The sequence below is a fragment of the Vespa mandarinia genome, chromosome 8, assembly GCF_050613455.1.
Source record: "Vespa mandarinia isolate Hongniang chromosome 8, ASM5061345v1, whole genome shotgun sequence".
Lineage (NCBI taxonomy): Eukaryota > Metazoa > Arthropoda > Insecta > Hymenoptera > Vespidae > Vespa > Vespa mandarinia.
The window spans coordinates 2612501-2627500 of record NC_140817.1 but is presented as its reverse complement, the minus strand read 5'-3'; the positions used below and the strand labels follow the sequence as shown (position 1 = coordinate 2627500).

Sequence of the window (15000 nt, the reverse complement as noted above, 5' to 3'; positions counted from 1 at the left end):
TTCTTCGTTTCTACGAATCTATTAAATATATACATATATATATATATATATATATATATATATATAAATATATACATATATTTAGCTGTGCCCAAATTAGCCAGACATTTTTTTACTTTCTGTCATTTGATTTTACCGCCTGTCTTTTTTTTTCTTTTCTTTTTTTTTCGTTACTTTAACAAATCCATTAAAAGAATAAAAGAAAGAAAAAAAAAAGAAAAAAAAGATGAAGAAAATAAAAGAGAAACAGCCGACACAACGCGTTTGAAAGCTTCACCATAACTTTTTTTCTCTTCTTTTTTCTTTTTTGTTTCTTTTTTATTTTATTATTATCTCTTTTTTTCAATTTTTTTCTTTCTTTTAAATTTCTTTTCATCGTCCACTCATCGATTCCACGATATCGGTCAGTGATTCATTCCTAACCTCTCCATGATGATCTTACTGTATTACACAATGTACTTAAAAGCTTTTCGAGACGCTTTATAACGCGCCGTATACCGTTTGACGGTTTTATACGTACGTACATACGTCCATACGTACATACGTACATACGTACATACGTACATACGTACATACGTACATACGTACATACGTACGTACGTACATACGACGTACTACCTACTATCTTAAATATAAACCGACCTGTACTAATAATAGCACGTGCTAGTCGAACGTTTCTTTTGTAGCCGAAAATACAACATGGCAGTCGATTCCGAAGAGGATCTCTCTTGGAATTTCCTTCGACCCGACAAATTGCTTCACTCCTTCTCTCCCCCTCCTACATCCCTCTCGCTACTTCTCCTCTTCCTCCTCCTTCACCTCTTTCAAGTTCTCTCTCTCTCTTTCTCTCTCTCTCTCTCTCTCCCGCCCCTTATACCCCTCACTTCATTCCGTCGTTTTTTCTCCCCCTCTCCTGTCCTCTCACTCTCTCTCACTCTCTCTCTCTCTCTCTCTCTCTCTCTCTCTTTCTTTCTTGTAAAAAAAGAAAGTAGAATAAAAAATTCTGGTACTCTCGAGTGAAGATCTTAACACAAACATATATATATATATACATATATATATTTTTTTTTGCGCGTATATGTCTCTCTGTGTGTATGTTTTGTGCTGTGTATGTATGTGTTTGGGGAGAATGAGGAAGGATGAGAATGGTTAAAGGTGTGCGCACGTGGATCGGTGCAAAGAAATATATATATATATATATATATGGAAAGAAAGAAAGGAACAGATGCATACGGTGGCACGTACTGTTTATCGAAATAGTTCGTGGAATTGAAGTCTCCTTTAAAAGTCGAACCAAGACAACTTTCCTAAAGACGAATCTTTCTTAACGATCTTGTAGTTCCTTTCGACAGAACATCCAAGCGGAAAACTAGAGACCAAGGAAAAGTTGAAAAGTTTCCAAAATATATATTGTATGTATATACCTTTCGAGACATCACGTGACTTGTATCTTGTGGGAATATAATGTAAACGTTCAATACAAACTTAATTAAAAATTAAAACGAACTCTTAAGTTTTGTCGAACTATTACTGGTAATCATTTATTAGATCTTAAAACAATTAAAATAATGATCAAATATATATGATCATACTATATATGATCATACTAAATTATTATTATTATTATTAGATTTTAAAGTTAATTTTAGAATCAATATACTTTGAGTATTTGTGTATATATATATATATGGTATTAGTAGAAAAGAGGAAAGAAAAGTAGAAAAAAAACTATATAACAATTAATCTCACCTTAACCTATTTCCAAGAATGTATCGAAGATGATTTAATTTTTTCTTCTTTTTTTTCTTTCTTTCTCTCTCTCTCTCTCTCTCTCTCTCTCTCTCTCTCTATATATATATATATATATATATATATATATATATATATGTTCACTTTCGTCCGAAATGAGATTGTAACGTCTTGTTGAAAAATTGAATGACTTAAAATAAAGAGAATAGAGAAACTGGGATCGATTAGTATCAAGAAAAGACAAATATATGTAATAAGATCGCGTCGATGTCACGTGGACGAACAATCGTAGCTCGCTATTGGTTGGTTAAAAATGATCTTTGTCGAAATAAAGCCAATAGGATTCTAAGAATGCAAGAGGAAGATTCGAACGAACGAACGACCGACCGACCGATTGACCGACCGATTGACCGACCGATTGACCGATCGACCAAATACGAGCTCTTCGTTATCGATCGAATAGGAATTCTTCATTATCGATCGTGATACGTACGCTTTTAATAAATTATTTTCCAAGTAATACGCGCATGCGCGTATGCGATCAGTGGTATTAAAGAAAAAGAGTGAGAAAGAGAGAGAGGGAGAGAGAGAAAGAGAGCGAATTACGAAAGATAACAGAAGAGTGGAAAGAGTAAAGACGAAAGGGAAGAGGGAACGATATATTCGTGACACATCCCACATGCCGACATTCCTGCACCCCTACCCGATAGATCCCGTAGGATTTATTTTAAGATTGGTATGACGACAGAAAAAGAGAGAGAGAGAGATAGAAAGAGAGAGAGAGAGAGAGAATGAGAAAGAGAGAGAGCGAGTGAGTGAGTGAGTGAGTGAACACGAAGCTTCGTTGCTCGTCTTCAGTAGCGAATCCGCGAGTGGCTTTGCTGGCACGGGGTGTCGAGACGCGATCGAACGCGAGTGTTAAAGGATTCTACGACGTTTTCAATCGAACGAAATAATCCGCGAAACGGTCGAACAGTCGGGATTCTCTTTACCGCCATCATCAAAACCACCCCTCTCCTCCTCCTCCTCCTCCTCCTCCTCCTCCTCTTCCTCCTTCTTCTCCTTCTCATCTTCGTTCCTAACCTCCTTCCCCTTCCTGTCCCTACCTATCACATAAAAAGAAACTCCGAAATATATTACGTGTATATCTAAATATATACGTATACATATATACATATATATATATATATATATATGTATGTATGTATGTATGTTTATGTACGTTCATACATATATACAGTAAGAAGTTTTACGAATGCTAAAATTTCGCGGTCTCTTACGAATAATGTCCGCCATCTTGGTTCAAAAGAAGAAGTAGTAGTAAAAGAGATAAAGGTGGTAAAGAAAGTTCGGAAGGTAGTCGTTCTTTCGTGAAAATAGTGCAAGTGGAAGAGAGAATCTACGATCCGCAAAAATCAAAGAAAGAAAGAAAGAAAGAAAAGAAAAGAAATATAGACAGTGAGACAGATAGAGCAAGAAAAAGAAAGAGAAAGAGAGAGAGAGAGAGAGAGAGAGAGAGAGAAGGAAAAAAAGAAAGAAAGAAAGAAGAGATAGCTGCTTTTCACGGGAAGTTATTCCCAAAGGAGATTCAAGCTTGCTTTCAACTTTGTATACCTAACCTCGTTTCGTAGTAAAGAAACGAGAGATTCTTGGTTCTCGAAATAAAACGAAGAGAAATAAAGAAAAAAAAAAAAAAAAAGGGAGAAATAGATACTATACGATATTATTAACGATCGGATCGGATCGATTACTTTTTTACGATCGTTTTACGTCCTCGTAATAATTATGTCGTAGATTAATACGTATGATTGGACGGTGAAAAAGTGTATCTGACTAGTTGCCAAAAAGCATTGAAACTGAACGTTTTACGTAAGAGAAACCATGTAGTAGCCCGTTTTCAATTCGTACATACATATGTTCATATATATATATATATGTATGTATGTAATATATGAAACACTCGTATTGAAATCCATTGGGTTAAAATCCAGTGTGGATGATACCTTTAAAGGGTCCTTTTCCAATTTCAAATTGGAAGCTTCTTTTGCCTGCCCCTTTCGAGGGCATTGATCCAGAAAGAGATACATAAGTGTATATATATATATATATATATATATATATATATATATATCGTTTCAACCGTTATTATCGCACATCTGGAAAACTGGAACCATGAAGAACGCTTATCCAGTCGTAACGGCAGCCTCGTCCAATCCGGTCGATTCGGTCGATTCGGTCGATTCTTCAATAAGTCGGGATATATCAAAGGACGAGATCGATGATCAAACGTCACCAATAATAAGACTCAAACTCGACAAGCCATTGCATTGGTATTGGGAACTTACGACTACGGCCGACGACACCCTTCCGGTTATACAATTGTTGGACAAGGACGGTCGTTTATTGGTCGAGACAACAGGTAAAACTGCTCAAAGGGCTAGAGGCTCTTTTCGCGAAGGTTTGATTAATTACGAAAAATTTCCTTTGTCTCCTAAAATATCGAGATCCACGTCGGTTAATTCCAAACGTGAACCAATGCAATCGAGCGGTAATCGTAATGTCGACGGTTTCAGTAACAAATTTGGACCATTTGAGTTTGGTTACAAACCGAGAAAATCCAGGAGCGACGCCAGTATCAAGGTCATTCGCGATAAAAAAATTAAAAACAAAGAGAACGACAAAGAGATCGTTAAGAGATATTCGACCGGTGATTTTCTACGCCGACAGATTTTAGACGATTTAAGAACGAAGAATATGTTTGACAAAAGCCCCGATGAGATTGCCAAGGAACGTTGTAGAAAGGTCAAGGCTTATTTGAAAGGTCAAAGCGATATTGTTCATTCGTCTAATCGTAAAATTAATCGCGATTATTCGAATGCATTCGTACGGTCCAATGATAAATTAGATAAGATCGAATCGGAAGAGGATCATGGATCCGATGAGAATAATAAATCGAAATTTTATCTATATAACATGAATGACGATAATGTCGTTGAATCGTTTAACAAAGATTATGTTGATTCTGATAAGCTCGTTAAAATTCGTAGTTTTCTAACTGAGAAATTGCGTGAAAGAATGGAATCTAATAAAAATGTGGATAATAATTTGACGATTAAAAAATTATATTTCGATCGTAAGAACGTCGTCGATTCTAATAATATCGGAACGCATTATCGTACGAGAAAGGTAAGAAGCGAAACGAACGTAATTAATTCGTCAGGAAGAAGGATGAGATTCGAAAAGGAGAATCAGGAGGATAATAATGATGATGATGATGATGATGATGATGATGATGATCATGACGATGATGACGATGATAATAATGAGAAGGATATGAATTTACGAGGATCTTTTGGATTTAACGATAGTGAAAAGAAAAATGGACGCAACGTACGTTCTGTATCATCTTCGTACGTTAAGAAAAATAATTATCGTCGATCGAAGAGCGACGCCTTGCTCGTAAGAAGATCTAATGAATTCATCGAACAACAAAGAAAATATAAATCCACTAGGAGAGAATCTACGGATAAAAGGAGAACATATCGTAAAACGAAAAGCGATCTTCATTTTGATAATCCTAACACCGAGAAGGAATTGGATAGGATCGAAAGATCCTGGAAGGATTATAAGGAAAGAAAGAAACTTGAGAAACTTCAAAGAGAGAGGGATTTGAAGGAGAAGAATGAGGAAGAAGTGGAAGAGGTGAAGATGAAGAAGAATGAAGAAAAAGAGGATAATTTTATGTGGAATAAGATAAGAACAACGAAGGACATTAAAAGGGAATTATGCGTTACGAGAAATTGTAAAGTATGCCAAAATCTTCGTAATTCTTTAGGATCAACTATTAACAACGATATTATATGTCCCTTCGATAATAATAATGTTATTGATCGTATTACCATTGAAAAATCAATTGATCCTAATTCCCAATCGTCGTCCATTATCGTCTCGCCCGATTTTGGATACAATTCGATACACAAGGCCGCGTTCAAAGATTATCGGGAATTGTATGCACGTTCGAACGTTAAAAAGAGTGCAACGTTTAAAATAATAGACGGTAGCGAGGAACACGAGGATAGCTTTAAGGAAGATGACGATTCGAATTTGATCGATGATAATGAATCACGTCGTCAGGATAAAACCGAAACGTTGCCATTGATTAATAAATCGAACGAGGACATAGCCAGGGATTATTTCAAACGCGTTTACGAACTTTTGAAGAAACGTCAAGAGGAGGCACGTAAGATAGCTGAGAAACGCGACGTCATTGGATACGACGATTCTTCATCCTCGAATTATGTCGAAGAAGTACGAAGGAGGAAGCACAGGCGTAGAAAGAGAGATCCTGCTCAGGGTAAGTTTCTCCTTGTCTTTTCTTTCTATCCTTTTTCTTTTTCGATCGATTTTTTCCTTCTTTTCTTTTTTCTGTTTTTTTTTCTTTTTTTCATTTTTTATTTTTTTCCCCTTTCCAAAATAATACCAATCCTCTACACTAATTCCGTCCATGTTATATTACGTTTCTTCATTCACGAAGGATGTGTATGTCCCTGGGGGGGGGTGTATATGTGTGTGTGTGTGTGTGTGTCCGTGTACGACACAAAATGCGTGTAGATCGTAAAAAATATTTTTAGAAGCTTATGTGGAACACACATTCTCTCTCTCTCTCTCTCTCTCTCTCTCTCTCTCTTTTTCTCTCTCTTTCTGACTCACGAACGATGTAGATTTGAGATTTTTTTTTGTTTCTTTTTTTTTGTTTTTTTTTCTTTTTCTCTTTTCTTTTCGTCCTCATCGTCCTCGGCGTTGAATTTAAAGTCGATCCAATCCCTCTATGGTGAAACAAAACGAACGAGTATAAAAACAAAACGAAAAGAAAAGGCAAAAAGAGAAGCAAGAAAAAAAAAGAAATGGGGGGGCGGGTGGGGAAGGAAAAAAAAAAGGAGATAAACGAAAAAAGAAGCTTAAAGGATTGTTTCGTTGCGTATTTGTTCTTTCTCGTTATTGAACGAACGTATTCGCTAATGCGAAAACTTTCATCTTAAGGACCCGTTTTCATTTGCGCTCAAGAGTCGGTATTTATGCGACGTCGCAAACGGGTCCTCGACGCGTTTTAGAAACGTTTAATGAGAAGGAAATTACGACCTAGTAAGAAGAAGAAGAAGAAGAAGAAGAAGAAGAAGAAGAAGAAGAGGAAGAACAAGAAGAAGAAGAAGAACAACTAAACTGGTTTTCAGTTAAACTCATCGTGCACGCGCCATTTTGTCGCAAGTATTTATTGCGAATTATCGCGAATTAGGTAACTTCGTTTTCTTAAGAATATCGTATCGTATATAAAAGGAAATATCATAAAAATTTATTATCATTATTATCATCATCATTATGAACATTATTATTACTATCATTTGCATTATAATACGTAGAATATTTTGGCAATGATAAACGTGAGCGCGCAAGTGTTAGATGTAAGATTTATAAAATTTAAATCCTACCGATCTATAGTAATAAATACAAGTTAAGATGCCAAAATTTCAATCGTCGTACTCGTACGTACGTTATTTTTCAACGTTTTTTTTTTCTTTTTTGATTCTTTTTCTCTTTCTTCCCCTCGTCCCCCCTCTCTCTCCCCCACCCCCCTCAAACCTGTTGGAAATAATAATTTCTCGTAATTTATGCTCGTTAAATTTTTTATTATTAAAATAATTTTACGAAATGGTCACTTCATTGAAATAATTCGATTTGGATTTTCGGCGGTTCATTTGCCGCACCATTTCTTCTTAGGAAACATCGAATTTCGAGTTTCCTAGAACGTTCGTTGTTTTAGAATTTCGCAACTCTTAGTTCGAAGTTAGTTCGAAGAAGAAGAAAGAAGAAGAAGAAGGAAGAAGAAGAAAGAGAGAGAAAAAACAAACCAGAAGAACCGATAGAAATTTAATATACCGATTAATATTTTTCTTCTTTTATACGTATTTAAACGTATTTAAATACGTGTACGTATCTTTACGTACCATATATTTATATAAATATATCTATCTATGTATTAACATACATATACTGTATACTTACGTACATATATACGTCAAGTAAAAATAATATCTAATTTTATTTTCTCTATCCTTTATTAATTTATTACTAAAAGAACTTTGCAAAGTTCTATTAGAGAAGTTTCGTTCATTATTCAAAGAGTCGAATCGAGGACATTTCGTGCGATTTTAATTACATATATATATATATATCTAAGTATATATATATATGTATGTACTTATGTTTATTTAATTATTATAACAAATGTAATTCGGATTACGAAAGATTTTTTATCTTCTCTTCTGTTTTACTTTTTTTTTTTTTTTTTACTTTTTGTTTTTTCAGATATATTTTTCCGAGACAAGAAATATAATATTTTATTCTCCTACGTATGAAGCACAAGGTAAAAAAAAAAAAAATAAATAAATAAATTCCCTATATAATTCGTATGTATCCGTCTATAGTAAATTAATTCTTATTTTATCTCTAAAGTCTTCATGCTTATTGACTATTCGATTATTGAGAATTAAAGTAAAAAATGAAATAAAATCATTTAAATATATATATATATATATAAAAAAAAATATCTATCGAACATTTTTCGACATTACTCATTGGTTTAATGCAATGTATTAATTGTAACTATATTAATTATATTTATGTCGAATATAACTATAGTATAACTTATACAATCATACCAATATACATACATACATATATATTACATATATATAAAGTACAAATTATATGGTACAAATTTTGTCAATAGATTATCCAATATTTCATATTAGAATAAAAAACGCTCTGTAGTATTTCTTTTTTTTTTTTTTATTTCGTTTATTTCCTTTTTTTTTTCTCTTTTTACCAGATACTCTTGTTGCAACCAGAAAAATTCAATAGCTCATAATATACGTCATATACATTTAGAAACAAAAATATAAAATAAATTGAACGGAGTCGTTTTTATTTTTTTTTTTTTTTCTTCATTTTTTTTTTTTTTTTTTTTTTTTTTTTTTTACTTTTTTTTCCGACAAATCCATTACAAATCTGTTTCAAATAGGACTTTCATATATGTATTGTATATATATATATATATACACACATATATATATTTATCACGTGATTTTGCCTTAAGCGTGATGAAAACAAATAGACAAACAAAAACAAACGAACCGTTTAATTTCATAGCTCGTTGGCGTTCTTCCAAAAAGTGTCAAATGCGTTCGATTCTGTTCGAATCGTTTGATAGCCATCGTTTCAAGCTCACTCATTGGTAGATAGGTATCAACCCTTACAAACTTGATTATAATCATTTTCTCTACTTGTTGCAAATAGAACATTGGAATTTGTTATTGGCAAGGTAACAGCTGGCAAGCGAGCATCTTGTTTGCCAACCACCAGACGAAACCATCACCATCGACTATCGACCACGATTTTCCAAGTGATATGAATGAACGATAAGCCTAATAACGGTATCATTCTCCGAGATAAAATCTTCCTTTTTACCATCGGATTATATCCTCTTAACTTCTCTTTGTCGTCTATTCTTGAGAAGGAGAATTAAGAAAAAAAAAAGGAGAAAAAAAAAGAGAAAAAAAACAAAGAAAAAAAAAACTTGAGCGAGCTAAACGAGGATAAAAAGAAAATAAATTATTACCTTGCATTACAGTGATTCTCAATGCGAATTAATCAAAAATAAATAAATTCATTGATAAATAAATAAATAGATAAATAAATAAAAGAATAGAAAAGTTAAAATGAAATCGTTCAATTCGATCGCCTCGATATACTCCTGAAATGTCATTCATATTTTTTTGGGACGATCTGTATGCAGTTTGTCAATTTATAAAATTTAATATATATATATATATATAATTTTGTATATTTTATTTTATTATAATTTTTATATATAAATATGTATAAGTATAATTTTATTATTAGGGAGGTACAGTAGGAGTACGTAAAAGTATTGAGAAACACTGTCTCATACAATCGATTATTTGGTATCGACGTTGGCATTAAAAATAGAAGAAAAAAGGATAGATTTAATTAAAAGTATTGTTTGATTTCTCTATGATACAATATTTTTCGTGCCCGTGCAATAGTTATATAATGCAAAAGTTTTACGTTATCACTCCTATTCGTACATTTATGTCGTACATTCGGTGTAACTTGTACTTACAAAAAGAGGAAAAAAAAAAAAAAAGAGAAAAAAGAGGAAAAAACAAAAAAAAAAAAGCAAAAAAAAAAAAGAAAAAAGAAAAAATGGAACGAAAAATGAAAAATTTCGTGACGTGAAGTAAAATAATTAATCCTTTGCACGCGTTAAATTTTTTTTTTTCCTTTCTTTTTTTTTTTTTTTTTTTTTTTTTTTTTTTATCTATAAATACACATATTGTTCACAAATAAAATTCATTCTACGCGAGAAATTTTCGACCCAAGAAATGTGTCAATGATAAAAAGCGTCATTAATGAATGTTGAGCCACGCTTGACATAACAAAGTGCAAAAGGTTAAAAATTAGAAATACAACTTTGATAGCAGTCTTACGTGTATAAACGTATATAAACGTATACTTATTTAAGTCAATGCAAATGTAATTTAAGTGAAAATTAAAATGTCATTGGGTGGAAAAAAAAAATGTCAAGGCCATTTCAAGTTCGCTTATTTTTCGTCGATGATTTGACAATGTATAAAAAAATTGTTCAGGGCGAAGGAAAAAGAGAAAGAAAAAGGGGAAAAAGAAAGAATGAAAAAAAAAAAAAAAAAGAAAAAAAAAGAAAAAAGAAGAAGAAGAAAGGTTGGGGGGGGAGGTGGTGGGAGGAAAAGAAGAACGTGAAAATTAGTTGAAAACTTTTCCCCTTATTCCCGCGGTCCCGATCCCAATCCCCCGGTCTCGGATCCCTAGCCTCTAAACTATTGGCCAATTATTAATGAAGTAATTAATAATCGCTATGGTGAAATATAGGTAACTCGACACCTGTTCACGTTTCTCCTAAGAAAAGGATTTAATTAAAAGTTACACAAGAGCTCCGTACAAGAGCTCTGTACAAGAGCTCCCATTACCTTCAAAGATTTCTCTTTAGAATCTCAACATTTCCAAAGAAATCATAAATATATATATATATATATATATATATATATATATTTATATATAAATATATAAAATAACGTATTTACTTACGTAGTTGCTTACTTATCATTGGTTTATTTCGCATAAGTTTACGTCATTTGGAAAATTTCTATTCCCCGTCGTACTTTAATACACGATTAAAAGATAAAATACACACACACACACACACACATATATATATATACACAGCGCACAGTGGTGACGTTGAAAATATTAAGGGAAGAAAACGAACAAACAAATAAAAAAAAGAAAAAAAAAAGAAGAAAAGAAAAGAAAAGAAAAGAAAAGAAAAGAAAAGAAAGAAGAAGAAAAAAAGGAAAGGAGAACTGAGAAAGAGAGTCGCGTCTTTTTCACCCCAACCCATCCACCCACCTACTGCCTGTCCCCCTTTTCACATCCTTTTTATGCCCTCTTATTCCGAGTACAACTTACAGAGGGTAAAAGAGAGAGAGAGAGAGAGAGAGAGAGAGAGAGAGAGAGAGAAAAAAAGGAAAAAAAAGAGAGAGAGAGAGAAGGAAGGAAAATAAAAAAAGAAGACATCTCGTTTGCAAAACGCTGTTAGCATCAACGTTCTTTTCAAGTACTCCTCTCAGCCAAGCAGATATCAAAGAACCTTCCGCGCGATAAGAAGGACTTAACGAGTATCTCCAACGGTCCCTTCTTCTTTTGCTTGCCCTTTAATCAGACCACACCGTTACCTTCATAGAGAAACCACATGTCTATAAACATAGTGGGACATATGCATTCTCTCTCTCTCTCTCTCTCTCTTTCGTTCTCTTTATCTCTATCTCTATCTCTATCTCTATCTCTCCATTTCCCTTTTTCTTTCTTTCTTTCCTTTTCTTTTTCTTTTTTTTTTTTTTTTTTTTTTTTTTTACTTACCCACATACATATGTATAGTATAATAGTATATGTATATATATATATACATTTACGTCTATTCATACATAAATACATGAAAAAGTAAAGGGCGAGATGATAGCAAATGTTGTTTTGCGGGAACTCCCTTTGAAAAGTTAGCTTGGCTAGACGCCAGTAACGTCAAGTCGTCCTCGTCGTCGTCGTCGTCGTCGTCGTCGTCGTTGTTGTCGTCGTAGTAGTAGTAGTAGTAGTAGTAGTAGTAGTAGTAGTGGTAGTAGTAGTAGTAGTAGTAGTAGTGGTAGTAGTAGTAGTAGTAGTAGTAGTAGTCGCATAGTCGTCTCTTTACGTTTAACTCGATAATACATTTCACATGTCTCTTCTCCCTTCGTCTCACAATAAAATATTGAAACAAAAAAGATTGATAAAGTACGAAGGTAGAAATAGATTGAAAGATAATACGGACTTTTACGATAATCATTCGACGTAACAAAACCATGAAATTTCAATCTAATTGATATCTCGTTATTATAAAACGTGTATGTAGAATTTTCTATCTCTATCTCTCTCTGTCTTTTTTTTGAATGATAAAACTCATTCCGTGAATACATTTCGAATATATATATGCGACGTATATATCTGACTTGTCTCTTTCATGTGTGTTCGTACCAATGTTGATACGATCAATATCTATCTCCTAGATTTTGATTTTCACGAAACGTCGATTTTCAAATTGAAATAATAATTAGACGATGTCAGAAAATATGAGAACGATCTGATTCCTTTTTATCTTACTTTTTTTTTTACAACCATTAAGATATATATATATATATATAAGGATTGAAAATAATTTGGAAAAATGATACGAGCTTACGATTGTAACTTGAGAGATTCAAAAAAAGAAAAAAAGAAAAAAGAAAAGAAAAGAAAAGAAACATATTATTCGTACGCAATTAATTGAATAGACTGAGTAGATAATTGAGTAATTAGAAAAAGGAAAGGGGTGGATGGGTGGATGGGGTTGAGGAAAGAAAAAAAAAAAAAGAAAAATAGAAAAGGAAGGAAGATGTAAATAAAATTAAATCTATGTTTAGAATTAATTTTGACAATGGTATAATGAAATTATTTATAACGACGTACGATACGTATTAGATTAATTAGAAAATTATAATATAAGTGAGATAGATCCTTCTAAGGAATACGTAAATACATCGATATTTTCAATGTCACGTATATAATTATCTTTGTACATTTGTCGTGTACCTATACGTACGTACGTATGTATACACATATATGTCGTATACAATGGTATATACAACTCATTTTAACAGAAAGGACACATAGGTAAATCGTAGCCGGCATTCATAATATTTACAGACACCGAACGTGGCCCCTCTCGTACTCTCTTCAGTCGTTTTCGTTAGCTATACGAGTCAACACCTGTTGTGTGTCGTTATCATCCTCAATTCGTGTAATATAGCTTTTGCTCGTTCGCTTATCATCGGGAGTGCGGCTTAAATGTATATTCGTATAAATATATGTACATATACATTATATATATATATAGATAGATATATCGTGCGTAATAGTTAAAGGATCGTCGATTTCAATCGGATTTTATCGAATGTATTTAATGATAGAAATTTAATGATTTAGTGAAAATTATTAGTGGGGTCGCATCGAAAGATATTTTTCAATTTTTTGCCCCTCTCTCTCTCTCTGTCTTTCTCTCTCTCTCTCTCTCTCTCTCTCTCTCTCTCTCTCTTTCTCATTGATCGAACTTCGTCGTAATTTATAAACAATCTTTTATCTTATCTTATTCATAATAAATACATTTATAACGTAATCTCAATTCGATCACATATATATATATATATATATATATATATATATATATATATATACAAAAAAAATCTAATAATTTCATTCATATAATAAATCAATTAGAGAAGGAGAATCAGCTGATTTTGTTTTTTCATTAACGAAAAATTACATACGTCTATTATTTAAATACATATTTATCATTTATTATTTCTAATCATAATACAATAATTCTTTTTCTTTTTCTTCTTCTTCTTCTTTTTCGTTTCTTTCCTTTTATAATTATTATATCAATAATTATTTTATCGAAATAAAATTAATCTTTCATTCGATTAGATCGAATGAAATCGTACGAGTTATATATCTTTCTTTTACTCTTATTTTATCAACAATGGAAGAGGCTTTTGATTAAGTGACGACTAATGGAATATAATCGTTGAAGATTAGAATAAGAAATTTGAGAAGACGAGGAAACCTTCCTAGTGAGTCACGTTCGATAAAGGGACATCATATACATATATATATATACACACACACACGCGCGCATACACACACACACACACAAACCACCGATTTTCTTCGCCCTTTGAGAAGCTCTTTTGGAGGATCGATGGGTAAGTGAAATTCTACATATATATAAATATATATACATTTATTGATAGATGCAAACACACATACACAAACATACACAAATTACATATATATATATATATATATATATATATATATATATATATATATATACGATAGTAAGTAAGAGAGGAAAGGAGAGTGCCTTCCTCCTATCCCTCATTCAGTATGCCGATACGTTCGTCGAAACGATTCAACGTGAATAATCCGTCTCCGGATATCCGTCGCAACGGACTGGCAATAAAAAAAAAAAAAAGAAAAAGAAAAAAAAAAGGAAAAAAGAAAAAAAAATAGAAGAAGAAAGAACATAAGAGAAAAGAATTTACGAAGAACGCACGAAAAATCCACGTGAACTGTCTCTACAGTACCCGCTTTCTTACCCCCCAACCCCAACCCAGGCCCATACCGGTCCTGCATCATAATTTTTCCCATGATATATCGAACATTTTCTAATGTAATAAACGTGTGTATACTTGTATTTTCCTTTACGATTAATAATCGCATGTACTCGTCGTTCATTAATTATTTTTAATTAATTATCGCGACGTATCGTAATAGCATAGAATCTCCTCTTATGGATCGTTCAAAAAGTATATACTTAGGGTTTGATTAATGGCGAACATAAAAATCACCACACTAATCGCTACTTTCTATTCCTTTTTTTTTTTCTTCCCTTTTTCTCTTTCGGAGGAATTTTTCTTTCTTTCTTTCTTTCTTTCTTTCTTTCTTTTTTTTTTTTTTCTTTTTTTTTTTTTTCGTTTATATCTCTTCGACCGATCTTGAGCTTTCTCG

At 32.6% G+C, this 15000-nt stretch overlaps 1 protein-coding gene across 2 annotated transcripts in view; it reads left to right on the top strand.

Moving 5' to 3' along the window:
• The first annotated feature begins 3872 nt into the window (after positions 1-3872).
• LOC118451312 (uncharacterized) overlaps positions 3873-15000 on the top strand; it is an 89241-nt gene continuing 78113 nt past the window's right edge. The window contains exon 1 of one of the 2 annotated variants that reach the window (XM_035887755.2): positions 3873-6103. In XM_035887755.2, coding sequence (XP_035743648.2) covers positions 3922-6103 — 2182 coding nt within the window. In that variant the 5' untranslated portion in view covers positions 3873-3921. The remainder of the gene's footprint in view (positions 6104-15000) is intronic. The other variant, XM_035887747.2, reaches the window with a different exon arrangement.